This window comes from Chamaea fasciata, unplaced genomic scaffold (assembly GCF_029207755.1).
Source record: "Chamaea fasciata isolate MVZ Bird 193981 ecotype frontalis unplaced genomic scaffold, bChaFas1.0.hap1 SCAF_17, whole genome shotgun sequence".
Lineage (NCBI taxonomy): Eukaryota > Metazoa > Chordata > Aves > Passeriformes > Sylviidae > Chamaea > Chamaea fasciata.
In genome coordinates this window covers 8,281,467-8,294,403 of record NW_027094102.1, presented here as the reverse complement: position 1 = coordinate 8,294,403, position 12,937 = coordinate 8,281,467, and the positions used below count along the sequence as shown (strand labels likewise).

General features: G+C 54.7%; 1 protein-coding gene across 2 annotated transcripts in view; it reads left to right on the top strand.

The window, feature by feature from the left end:
• The window catches only part of CDH22 (cadherin 22), a 52,136-nt gene extending 39,669 nt beyond the window's left edge, over positions 1-12,467 (top strand). Inside the window, exons 8-11 of one of the 2 annotated variants that reach the window (XM_066198904.1) lie at positions 267-388; positions 654-771; positions 7,777-8,028; positions 9,408-12,467. In XM_066198904.1, the coding sequence (XP_066055001.1) occupies positions 267-388; positions 654-771; positions 7,777-8,028; positions 9,408-9,946 (1,031 nt within the window). In that variant the 3' untranslated portion in view covers positions 9,947-12,467. The remainder of the gene's footprint in view (positions 1-266; positions 389-653; positions 772-7,776; positions 8,029-9,407) is intronic. The other variant, XM_066198905.1, reaches the window with a different exon arrangement.
• The last annotated feature ends 470 nt before the right edge of the window (positions 12,468-12,937 follow it).

Sequence of the window (12,937 nt, the reverse complement as noted above, 5' to 3'; positions counted from 1 at the left end):
CCAGTTTTCCAGGGTTAGGTCAGGTGGTGTTTCAGAAGTCCTTAGTACACAGCCCAATGGCTGGGCTTCTTTTGCAGGGTGCAGTGAGGCTGAAGCATACTCTACAGGTGCTGCTGTCCTGTAGACAGTCAGTGCCACAGGCAGGCAGAGGTGCAGTGCTGGCAGCAGCCACGATGGCCTTTGGACAGATGGGGATGAGGGGGTTTGCTCCCTGATAGCAGTAGTTGGCCCTTTGTCCTGAAGCTCTGCTTCTCTTTCTGTTTCAGATAATCACTCCCAGGTGTCAAGGGCCTCTCTCCGTATCCGAATTCTGGACGTCAATGACAATCCACCTGAGCTTGCCACCCCCTATGAAGCTGCTGTATGTGAGGATGCCAAGCCAGGCCAGGTAGTGAGAGCCCCCCAGCCCTGGTCTCAGGCTGCAGGCAGCAGTCTGGACCAGCTCTAGCTTGCCCATCTGTCCCCTTATGCCTGAGAGTCTTCCTGTGCAGCCCCTGTCACTCTGCTGGTCCCACTGAGCCCATCTGAAGGGTTGAAGGCTCGTCCCTCTCTGTGGCTGCAGCCGGTGATGCTGCTGGCTGGACCCTGCATGTGGGACCCTGGGAGAGGTTGTGGAAGCAGCACTGGCGCTCACCTCTGCCTTCTCCCCACAGCTGATCCAGACAATCAGTGTTGTGGACCGGGATGAGCCTCAGAGCGGCCACCGTTTCTACTTCACATTGGCACCTGAGGCCACCAACAACCACCATTTCTCTTTGCTGGATATCCAGGGTAAGTCCTGCTGCACCCTTGGCCCAGCATCCCTCAGGCTGAGCAGCAGCTCTGGCCATGGAGAGGGACAAGGGTCACTGTCTCTCTGTGCCAGCTCTGGATGCTTCAGGCATGTTGCAGAGTTTCTTGTCAACCTGAAATGGTGGGACTGGTCAGCTAACAGCTTGGATTTCCTCAAGGAGGCTCTGCCAGCTTTATTCCTTGCTGCAAGCAGCTACAAAGCTCCTCTCATGCTGTCTGGTTAAGCCTTTGGTATTTTCAGGGCTCTCAGTCCCTTTCTTGATGGGAAATCTCCAACCTGCCTGAGGCAAGGAGATGATGTGGATTTATAGATGAGCACACTCCCATTTTCTGTGTTATGATTTATCCCTGTCCAAGGTAAATCCTGGAGCATGGGTCATCTTGGGGCTGCCATGTGGGTGGCTAGCCCTGTGCTCCTGACAAATGGGAACAGCTCTGGAGCCCTGGGAGGCAGTGGGGCCATGCTGTAGCCAGCCCACAGCCCCAGTGGGTTCTCTGGGACACAGCCTGCAGAGCCTGATTCCCTGTGACATTGTGGCTCTGGAGTGCAGTTCCTCTGTTTCTTGGGGCTCGTCCTCTCCTTTGGGACATGCAGCCAGGCAGAGCCTGTCTGTTCCTGTGGGCAGCTCTGGGGTTCTCTGCATCCCTGAGCTCAGTAGCTCATCCTGGGTGACTCCATGCTGCTGTGAGTGATGAGGTGCCATGCAGCTTCTGCTGGCTGAGCCTGGCTGCTGTTGGACTTTGCAGGCTGTCAGGTCAGGCTGCATTTGTGTATACAGTAACAATCCAGAAAACTAGTTATCGGGATGGTTCCTATTTTTGGCTGGTGTTTAGGGTGAATTTAGGTGCTGATTGTAGTAGTAGGTACAGCAGGGTCCCCTGCAGATTGCTGGGATTCAGCCACATGTGCATGTGCTTGTCACAGGGGCCAGAAGACCACATTGAAATTCTTCTTTGGTTTTGGCTGAGTTTTCTTTTAAAACCATTTTCTTTCTCTGCTTTTGTAGCTTTATCTGTCAAAAGCCTGGTTTAGTTTGTTCTGAGCTTATCACTGGAGCCTTCTGCTGACGTAAGATCCTGCTTGCTCAGTTTGGTTCAGCATTATTAGGGATAGTCAAAATGGAAAAGCTTCAGATGTGATGGTAGCACAGCTGGCTGTTGCCTTGTGTCCTGAGTAGCACAGCTGTCCCTGACCTGAGTCCCTCCCCCTCTGCTCAAGCTGCTCAGAAGACCTTTGCTTCTTATCATGTAAACAGGCTTTAATCCTCAGCAAGATTTTGCCCCACACCCAGCGATTAACTTCCCTCACTTTCTTTGAAGGACCTTATAAAAATGTGCTTGAACGTGCTGAGCTACACCTAGCTGTCTATCCCTGCCCAGACCCTCACAAGGCTCCTAGCTCTGGGCCAGGCTGTCTGCCATGGCCAGGTTGCCATCCCAGAGCCACCATCACTGTTTTGTTTGTCTGGCAGGGCACGTGGCTGGGGGTGTATGGAGCTTAGCAGGGGCTGCTTGGCTCCCTGGCTCTGTGTGGGGGCCCCCCAGCAGTGTCCCAAGAGCTGGCGTTGCAGTAGATGTAGGACATGTGTGCCACCATCTCCTCCGGAGCTGCTGCTCTCTTCAGTGGGACGAGGCTCTTGTGACACGGGGTAATTCTTTGTGCTAAATGATCCCTCGAGCTTTTTGTGTGGTGTAACACTGCATAAAATGTGTAAAAGCTGGCATCACCTCCGCCTCCTGCTCTTGGGAAAACAAATGTTGTTGCTGCAGGGTTATTCCCAGAGTGTTTGGAGACCCTCCCAATTGCTGAGCAGTGCTGTCTTCCACAGCAAGTGGAGGTGGCTGCCTGTGGCAGATGGAGGCACCCCTCATTTCTGACAGGGTGTCTTGGTGCCATCTCCTTCCCTTTGATTTCTGCCCCCTTCCCTAGTCCATCAGCTGCCCTGGGTACACCCACCTTTGACCCTGCTCTTGTAGGTGTCCTTGCTGCATCCTCCCTTGTGTTCCCCCATTGCTTCCCTCTCCTGCATTCACCCCTCTTGCACTTGTCTCTGCTCCCCAGTATAAATATCAGTGGTGACAAACTGCTACCACTAGCCCATCTGTTTCTTTGTACAAATTTGTAGCCAGTTTTGAAACGTGATTTATAAATATTGCTTTTGCAGCCAAGGAGTGACACTGATGGATGTCAGCACAGATGGATTCTCTAAGCTCTTGCTTAAATCCTCTCTTTTGCTTTGCACCTACTTCACTTGGCTCCTTCGTGGCACCAGAAAGCCACCTCGGGAAGTGACTTGTTCTCAGCAGGGTGGGGACAAGCTGGGGAGTGGTCCTGTTGGAGTTGGGCAGGGCAGGAGCACCTGGCATGGTGGGGCTGCCTTTGGGGAGCCCAGGGGGCTGTGAGCTGCCAGCAGTGTTGGGGCTCCTGAGTGTGGCACACAGAGCTGTGCTGGCTCTGGTGCTCCGTGTTGGAGATGCAGAAACCAAGGGTGTCCCTGCAGGTGACCACATAGCTGAGTTACAGGTGGTTGGGAAGAGTTGGGCTTTTAAAAACAGCACCACTGCCTATTGGTGCCTCTCTTTCCGTGCTTTTGCTGTGTCTGAGGGAGCGCTCACACACTTTTTGATTCATTAGACAAGGAATAAATGTCACCTGTGGTAACAGCAGCAACGATCTGGGAGGAAGATGCCCATCATATGGAGTGACTAAGGGAAGAGATGGAATTAGAGGAGCTGACCGCGTTAAGATCCAACTGGTACCGTTCCAAAGGCATTCACCATCCTCTGTTTCCTAACTCACCTTTTGCTGGGTCTTTCTGGCCTGAGAAAATTGATTACAGCAGGATCAAAGGCAATTAAAGCCTGAAATCATGTTCTCCAAGAAATGCTAATTGTGTTGGAAGGGATGGTAGAAAGCCCGGCAACCTGGAAGGAGTGCTAGGTAATATGGAGTGACACATGGAGCTACTGACTCCAGGGCTCAAGGGCTCAGCAAGCAGATGTCTGAACTCTCTGCAGGTCTCATTAAGAGCGTGTAATGGGTGATAGAAGATCTGAAAATCCTAACAATCAAAAGCAAAATGTTAGGATTTAAGGATTGCCTGAGGATAGAGGAAGCCTCCTCCAGCCCCACAGGGATGCCCCTCTCAGCACAAGCAGCACAGATGCTCATTTGACCGGGGCGGGGGTGGGGTGTGTGTGTGTAAAAGAGCATCAAACCTCCTCGGGGCTGAGCAAACAGCAAAGGAGCAGCAGTGGTACTGTGGCCTGGTACCCAGAGAACTCAAGAGAAGGAAGAGGCAGAAAGGAAAAACAGGATGTTTCTTCTGCCAGCTGCACCACCTGGGGCTGGAGGAGGTCTGCTCCCTTGGGGCAGCTCTGGCAGCACTGTGCCCGCAGGCCCAGCCGGGTGCTAGTGCTCCTCCCCAGAGCCAGTGTTCCCAAGCTCTGGTACAGCAGAGCAGCTGCTGGAGAAGGGGAAGACAGGTGCTCACAGGGCCCTGTGAGTGTGGGAGAGGGAAGGGACATCAAAATCCCTCCTGCTCTCCTAGCACTGTTTGAGATTGAGTTATGAGAAGGATTTATTAGTTCTGTCTTCGAGGCTGCCAAGAGCCTCTTTGGAGAGCAAGTCTGGGAGACTTAATTATTTTATTATTCCTAGTGACGTTAAGATACCACCAGAGTATATTGCATTTCCAAACTTTCCTCTTAGGGCAGTACTGATGAGTCCCTGTGTGCTTGGGTCATGTCAGTTCCTGCCTTGTCCGGTGTCCTGCTCCTCAGGTGGACAGAGGGGCCATCTCCTGCCCTGCCGCACAAGGTGACGTGATGTAACACAGGATAATGTCACTGCATGATCAGAGGGAGGGTGGCAGTGGAAACCTATGAAGAAAATGTCAATTTATGCAGCAAGAATGCAGTGATAGTAAAAGGTTTAAGTTGGGGCATCAGAGGACACTCAGCACAGCCGCAGCAGAAGGTGCAGCTTTGTGGGGACTGGGCAGGAAACCAAGTGTGGAGACCCAGACTCGTCTGTTCAGGAAAGCTGTGGATTGACGTCTGCTCACATTCCAGTGCTGCTCCTGAGAAGCACTGCTCCTCAGCTCATCACCCCAGAAATGGATTTGGCAAGAAGCTGCTGCGGAGGAAGAGACACGAGGGCTGCGGGGCCAGGGCTGCCTGGGCTGTGCCAATGCAAACAAATCTGCACCAAGACACATCCCAAAGCAGCTGCTGTGGGTCAACTACATGTAAAGACACAACTGCACCAAGAGAAATGACAATTGTTTTGTAGGAGGTTGCTTTGGATGCATTTTCCAGGATACCCGTTCCAAGATCTGGGCAAAATTTTCCCAGATCTGTGATCAAAAAAAGGACTGCAATCATATGGCAGGGCACTGCTTTTTTTTGGAGTATCTCAGAGGGGAACACAGAAGTTTGCGAGTAACAGGGGTGCAAACACCCAACAGGGAAGAGTTCATGGTGGTGGGGAGCAGGGGGTAGTGGGCAGGTGGTGGAGCCATTTCAGTGCCAGAGGCAGGTGGTCCCTGCCAGGCTGGGCTCTGGTTGTCGAGCTTTGGTGAGCAGTTTCTCTGGTGTACACGCAAAATTTCTGTGCATCTCCCTCCTGGGACGAAGGACACCTGTCACCCTGTTCAGGAGATAAAATACAGTTTCATGATGTTTAAAGTAGTGTTTGTAGTGATTTTTGTTGCTCCCTTGCATCAAGTTTTGGGTCACAGGGCAAACCCTCAGCCCCTTCCTGAGGGGAGATTTCTCTGAGCAGACCTGTCTGTCATGCTGCTGTTAGATTTAAGTACCAGCTTCTTTATTTTGACTTGGTGGGTGGCAATATTTCTTTTTCAGTGGTGCCAGGCTATGTAAACTGTCTGGGCTGAGCTGAGGTTGGTGCCTGCCCCTCTACCACTTGCCTGTGTAGTTCCCCTTGGTTTCTAGAGACTGTTTCTAAAAATACAGCATGCCTTGTCGCAGGTCCCTAGCAGGAGCTGGAGCTGGCTGTAAACAGAAGGGAGTTGCCAGCCTCCTGCTGCATTTCCAGAGAGATTTGGTGCTACCCCTGTGTTTACACAGTGCTGAAGAGCAGCTGGGAGGTTCCCAAGCACTGTGTTCCCTGTGTGAGGGTTGGACTGAGCTGCAGTGGAGGTGCAGGGCTGTGTGCTCAGGGATCCTCTGAGCCAGATCTGACCCCAACCTGATCTGACCCCAACCTCAGACTGGTGACCCGACCGGTGTGACAGTGACAGCAAAGGTGACCTTCCTGGGCTGTGGCCAGAGACTTTCTCTCTTACAGCGCTTTGGTCTGTCCTTTTTGTCCTGTGGTTTTGTCTCCACTTGATCGAGGTGTCTGAGGCTTACTTTTGGCTGGGCGAGCTAGGAGTTAGTCCTGGCCTCTTGCTGAGATGGTGCCATTAACATTATTTATATCCTCCTGCTACACTGCAGCAACGAGGGGGGACCAGCACCAAATGAGATCTCATTACCTTTGTGCAAACGATTAGCATAACAATAATTTTTTTTCCTAGCTCATCCTTGGCAGGCCATAGGCAGTTTTCAGATGTTGCTGCCACCACACTTGGTTCAGCCTCCTTGCACCCAGGGGCCAGTGCTCCCCTGTTCCTCCTGACACCTCTGCCCAGTTGCCATGGTGCTGCTGCCACATGCTGCTCCAGAAGTTTCAGCCACAGTTGCAGGTGTCCCACAGGATAGGAGTCTGTACTCTGCAGTGCCCTGGCTGCCACACAGAGCCTTTGGGATCTGCTTCCTGGCTGACCAGCAGATCTTCCATCCTGGCTCACCTCCTGTCCCCACCATGCCCTGTGTGCTCTCATGCAGCACCCAATCCATACAGCAATTTCCGTGATGGCAGCAGCCCAAGAGCCAGAGTTACAGTAGATGTGTTTTCCAATGGAAGAGCTGATTCATAGAGAAAGGGGATGGTCTGGCATAAATCAGGTCCGATGAGAAGAGTCTGTAGGCAGCAGCACCTTGCTGTGAGTGGGCCAGTCTATGGTTTATTAGATAAAGACTGCAGACAGTCGGCAGCAGCTTGTGACACCTGGCTGCAATTGTCACCTGCTGTTCAGCCCCATCCTGCCTATGCTGCTGCTGGCTGGCAGCCTGCAGCACCCCTGAGCAGGGAGTCAATCCCAGTGTCAGTCCTTGTCCCTGCTCTCCCTCCTTGCTCCTGGTCGGCAGCAGCTGCTCCTTGGGCTCATTGCTGGCACCAGGGCCCTGGAGGGTCCCTGAAGTGGCTGTGTTAATGGGATCTTAATGAGTTGTGCTGTGCCAGCTGAGCCCCTGAAGCAGCAGGGTTTAAGCAGATGGGGAGGAGGATGCCTAACTTGGCTGGGAGGCTTGGAAGAAGCTCTGCCTACTCCTTCAGGAGTTACAGAGGATCACAGGGGTATCTGGCCCTCTGGCTGAGGCAGGACCATTCACTTATGGCGCTTGGCTTTGGAAGAAGCAGTGTCTGCTCTTGCATTCTCAGTGCCACCTGCAGACCCTGTCTGTTCTTGTGTACACGTCAGCAATTGATGTTTATCCTGATTGTGACTCTGTGCCACTCTCAGAGAGTCTTTTGGAAGTTTTTCCCCTCTCTCTGTGCCACCTGCATTGTTTTTCAGTGTGGTTCAGACACTTATGTGCTGCTGCTCCTGTGCCAGGCTCGCCACAGGTGTGGTGACAAAGGAAATGCCAGGCTGCCCCTGAGGTGCTGTTGACAAAGGGTAACGTGCTGGAGTGGAGTGTTCAGGCACTCAGGCTGCAGGGGGGCTGCAGTGCCAGGGAGCCACAAGCTGGGTCCATGTGATGGAGGAGGGGGAGGCCCCAGGCTCTCTCAGGATGGCTACTGGAGGTGGTGCAGGAATAGCTGCTGTTCATCCAGAGCATGGAGGAGCTCCTGGCAGGTCCTGCAGGCTGTGATGTTGGGGGTGACTTCGCTGTGGTTTTGCTTGTTCACTGCAGACAACACGGCAGCGGTGCACACGCAGAGAGTGGGCTTCAATCGCCAGGAGCAGGATGTGTTCCTGCTCCCCATTCTGGTGGTGGACAGCGGCCCCCCAGCCCTGAGCAGCACAGGGACTTTGACCATCCGTGTCTGTGGCTGTGACAGCAATGGGGCCATCCTGTCCTGCAACAGCACAGCCTACGTCGTGTCAGCCACGCTGAGCCCTGGCGCCCTCATCGCGCTGCTGGTCTGCATCCTCATTCTGGTTGGTGAGTGCCTGCCTGTCCCCTGAGTCCTTCCTGTCCTGTCCCAGCTCCACTCCATCAGCATCACATGACTGTGGGCACAGTGCTGTGGGCACAGAGCAGGCTTCTCTGCATCTGTCTCCTCCCTGGTAGCTGCAGCATGGGGGGCATGAACCTCAGCCCCTGCTGGAGGGGACCGGTGGGGAAGGTCCCATGTTTGCCACAGCTCCTGCGTACTGGGCTCCACAAGACAGCCAGAGCAGTTCCCTGTGCCAGGCAGGTGTGATGCTGCCCAGCAGAGACTGGAGGGCTGCTGGCTCACTCCCTGCCTGCACAGGCAGGAGCCAAGAGCTGCTTGCCAGCTGCCATGCTGTGCCCACAGCAGGCATCTCGCAGCAGATGGGGGGGTGTGCTCCCAGCATGTGAGCAGGGGTGGCAGGTGTGGGGCACACAGGTGTGCTCTTACCTGAGTGTGTTAGAGTGTGTGTGAGTGTGTGGGCAGGTTGCAGAGCTGGGCTGTGGTCAAAGAGTGCTGCCTAGGTCAGGAGCTGTATCCCGGGAATGCTGCTGCCTGCCGCTGCCACACTGACACAAGCTTTGCTGGGCATGGGGAGCAAGTGCTTGCGTGCATGTGGGAAGGGGCTCTGAATGAGGGATGTTGCAGTGCCCTCAGGTTTAGCACAGGACAGTTGATGAATGCAGCTGCTGAAAGCCCTCTCTGGCCCCAGAGCTGGCTCCTGGCTGTCTTCAAGGGCTGTCCAGACACCTGTGAGAGGCAGCACATTGTTTGGTGAGGTCTCCTCTCCTTGGCATGGCTCCACTCCCTGTCTTGCATCTCCGTTCAGAAAACCCTTTTCCACAGGGTGCACTTTACACTGGTTTCATTTTCCAACGCAGTGCAAACAAATTTCTGCCTAATTGCCCAAACAAATAAAGTGCACATCAGTGCTTTAAAGGTGATGGGCTGAATGGATGATGATCCAGGACACAGCTGCGGCTCGCTGCTCAGGCTCTGTGCCATCTGCTCCACATTCACCCACCCAACATTTGGCTGCTCCTGTGAATCATGCACCCCCTTTTCCTACTCATCTTCTGCAGGACCCATCCGTTTATCTGTCCAGCTGTGTGTTTATCCATCGCTCGCTCCTATCTCGGCGGTCACGCTGCATGGCAAAGGAAGCTCCTGGTCTGCCCTGGAACCCGGGCAAACCTCTCTCCAAGCCAGTGCACAGCAGGCACTGATGAGCCTGGTTGATGGGAACCGTCTGGCATGCTGGCAGGGGTCCCCGTGCCGGGGGGTACTGTGCCTCCACACCTCCAACCAAGCAGGGGTCGTCCTCGCCCTGCTGGAGCACAGTATCCCTGAGACTCTGCACCCATCTGACTGTCTCTTCCTTTCCTAGTGCTGGTCCTTCTGATCCTCACACTGAAACGACACCACAAAAGCCACCTGGCCTCTGAGGATGACGAGGACATGAGGGACAATGTCATCAAATACAACGATGAAGGAGGTGGTGAGCAGGACACAGAGGCCTATGACATGTCAGCACTGCGCAGCCTCTACGACTTCAGTGAGATCAAAGCTGGTGATGGAGGTGGGGGGCCAGGAGAGGGGGGCCCAGGCAGAAACCCAGCCTCCGAGCTCCATGCCCTCCCACAGTGGGTGCAGAGCCCAGACCTGGACTTCTCTGTGTTCAGAGACTACATCTGCAGGAAGGTGGAGCAGGCGGATGAGGACCTCTCTGTGCCGCCTTATGACTCATTCCAGACCTATGCCTTCGAGGGCTCGGACTCCCCGGTGCCCTCCCTGAGCTCCATCAACACCTGGTCCAGCGGCTCGGAGCAGGACTTCTCCTACCTGGGGGGCTGGGGGCCGCGTTTCCGGCAGCTGGCGGCGCTGTACGCGGGGCGCAGGGGCGAGGAGGACAGCGAGGAGTCCTAGCTGCCCCCCATCCCCGTGGGCTCGGGGCACCTCCTGGACTGGGGGTCCCGGCAGTGAGGTGCCACACGGGAATCGTGCGCTCCTGGGCCGGTCTCCACGGCTGGCGGCGAGAGGCTGCACCGCGGGCACGGGCGACTGCTCCTCTGCGGCTGCCTTCGGCCCGGGTGGCCTCCACACCCGCGTGGGGAGGCTGGGGAGCCCAGGAGAGCCGCCGGGGTGTGCTCATCTCCTCAAAGCCAGTCTCTTTTAAAGCACTACGCATTGACTTAAGAAGGAGAAAATCTAATTCAAGAGGGTTTGGAGAGGGTTTCTCCCCCACAAATTATCATTTAAATAGATCTGTTCGGTGATCCCCATCCAGGAGAGGAAGAGCAAACCGGGAGCCTTTTGTTGTCTAAATTGTTTTTGTCACTTGAGTCAGAGCATTTAAAGAGCTTTGATTTCTTTAAGAGCTTTCTTTGCTGAGGGAAACAAGCTTTTAACTTCTGTTCAGATTTTCCCCTCCTAAGTTTACTTGCTTTTTGAAGTCTTCCTTCTTGCTGCTCCCCGTGGGCCTCTCAGTAGCCCCCGGCTGCGAGCATGATGTTGTGTTGGAGGGAGGATGCCACGCTGGGGTCACATCCTGCGCAGAACGGCCACAAACCTCAAACCAGGCTTCCCTTCCGTGCTGCAATCGCTTCACCCCTGACTTGTGATCACAGAGGTGCTGGTGATGCGAAGGGGATCCCCAACAATCCCTGCACAGCAGACCTTGTCTGCGAAGTCCTGGTGTGCCCCACAGCCCCAGTGACAGACAGGGATGTCCCACCTGTCACCGAGGAGTGATGTTGCGGCCTGGGCCAAAGAGCAGCTGCGGTGCTGGGGGGTGCCATCGGAGGGGCCCAGATCAGCACTCCCAGGTGGGCTCTGCCAGCCCCTCACACAGGACCTGGGGTTTGCAGGGCTCCCAGCCAGGCACCGGCTGTCACCAAATGGTGTGAGCTGCACAGGGCAGCAGGCAGGACGTCAGTGCTCCCTGGCCCACAGTGGCTCGGGGAGAGCTGCATCCCATGGAGGACATTGCTGCAGGGTGTGGGAAAACCCCGGCCCCTCGCTGGGAAGAATAATTCCTGCTTGCACCCAGCTGACAGCAGAGCATCACCATTAGCAACAGAACAGCCGTCCCCAGGAGATGTGTGTGAGGCCAGAACCTGCTGGCACAGCTCTGGGGCCGAGCTGGCTGCAAGTTGGGCAGCACACCTGTGACACCTCGGGGTATCCAGGGTGTCCCCACCCCAGCACAGTATCATGCAGCACACCAGCATGAGCTCCCAGCAGGACTGCTTTTGCATGTAATCCCTGGATTTGGGAGGCAGGTGAGGAAGATGCTAGTGGGATGTGCCATTGCTCCTCAGGCCTGCAGATGATGCTGGAGGAAAGCACTGGGTGCCCAGTGCCTTCCCAGCCTGCCAACTACCACAGGGAAAACTGAACAGCCTGTAGAGTGATGTCCTTGCACAGCACCTCAGGCCATCCTGTCTGGTGCAGCTCCTTATCTGTTCATGTTGGGAAAAAATCGATTATATCATTGATAGGTAACTGATATGGTCTCCCAAGGCCTGACACATCTTGGGCTTGTCATTTGGTTTGTCCTTTTAGTTTAACCACAGACACTGTTTTCTCTCCTCGGAGAAGGTTTAACTGTAAATGTACATGCGTGTCCATTTTTTTTACTGTGTGTTGTTTCCCGGCTGCTGGCGTTGGTCCTTTGGCTGCAGCACGAGACCCGGCAGCAGAGAGGGACAGGACCTGCCATGGTGCCTGCCCTCAGCTGCTCCTGCCCACTGCCACCATGTGCAGAGTCCAGCCTGGCTCATACTGGGACCAGGAGCTCCTCTCTGGTCCCTCCGAGGAGGCGATGGTGCTGTGGCTGGCGCCTGTGCCCAGCGTGCTGTTGGTTCACTGTGATGATGCTGGGGAGGCAGCGGGGCCCTCGAGTGCCAGCTCTGGTCTCAAGCACCTGACACCCCGCACCTCCAAGCAGGAGAATGGAGAAAGCCCTCTCTTTCCTCAGGAATGTGTTCGTGTTTTCCCTCTGGGCTGCAGAGCTGTGCCCGAGCCCCTGTGGCACTGGCCCTTCCTCTAGCCGAGTGTTGTGCAATAGCGGGGCTCTGTCCTAGGAGATGGGGTCTGACAGGGTACGTGTTTAGCAACCCTCCCGGCGGGTTCTCCCCGATCCATCCATCCATCCCCGAGCAGCCCGTGCTCCCCGGCGCGCATGCACGCACGCTTGCGTTTTAGTTCCTATCCCACGTGTAAATATGGGAGGAGTGCGGTGCCGAGCCACCCGGCCCCGCCGCGCTGCCCGCACCCCCTGCCCGCCCCCGCGGGAGGAGCTGGCAGCCGCCACCATGTCTGATGGAGTCACTTGGGGTTTGTTTCTCTACCCAGATGAAATTAGACGGTTGATTTCCTCACCCTTGTTATTTTTTTTTTCAAGGTCTTTCTGGGACCTGGAAATAAATTATTTCCTTGTCGTCTAGCCTGAGCTTTGTGTGCTTTTTTTTGGTCTTTTTTTCCTTTCCTTGCATTGGCCTGTCATTGTGGTCCCCTTGGTGCCTTCCACCAGGGGCTGGGTGGCTGAGAGGCCATGGCACAGCCAACCCCCGCAGCATTTTCCCACTGGCAGGATACTGCATCTCTGGCTTCTTCCCATTTTTCATTGAAATGCTCATCAGAAAAAGCTTCTTCAAGAGAAGGGTCATTTTTTTCTCTCTGAACTTGAAGGAAATGAAAATGAACAATGAAAAAAAAATGCCCTTGGTTTTCTCCATCTGTCAGGAGAAGGTTGGGTTGTGCTTTGAGCAGCTCAGACCATTCTATGATTCTGTAATTCTTCATGGCTTCAGTGCAGCTGAGCATTGTCAACAGTTTTGGTACCTGACCCATTCTCATTTTGGTGATGCTGTGTGTTACAGCAGCATTCAGTTCCTGGCAGCAGCTAAAAAACGC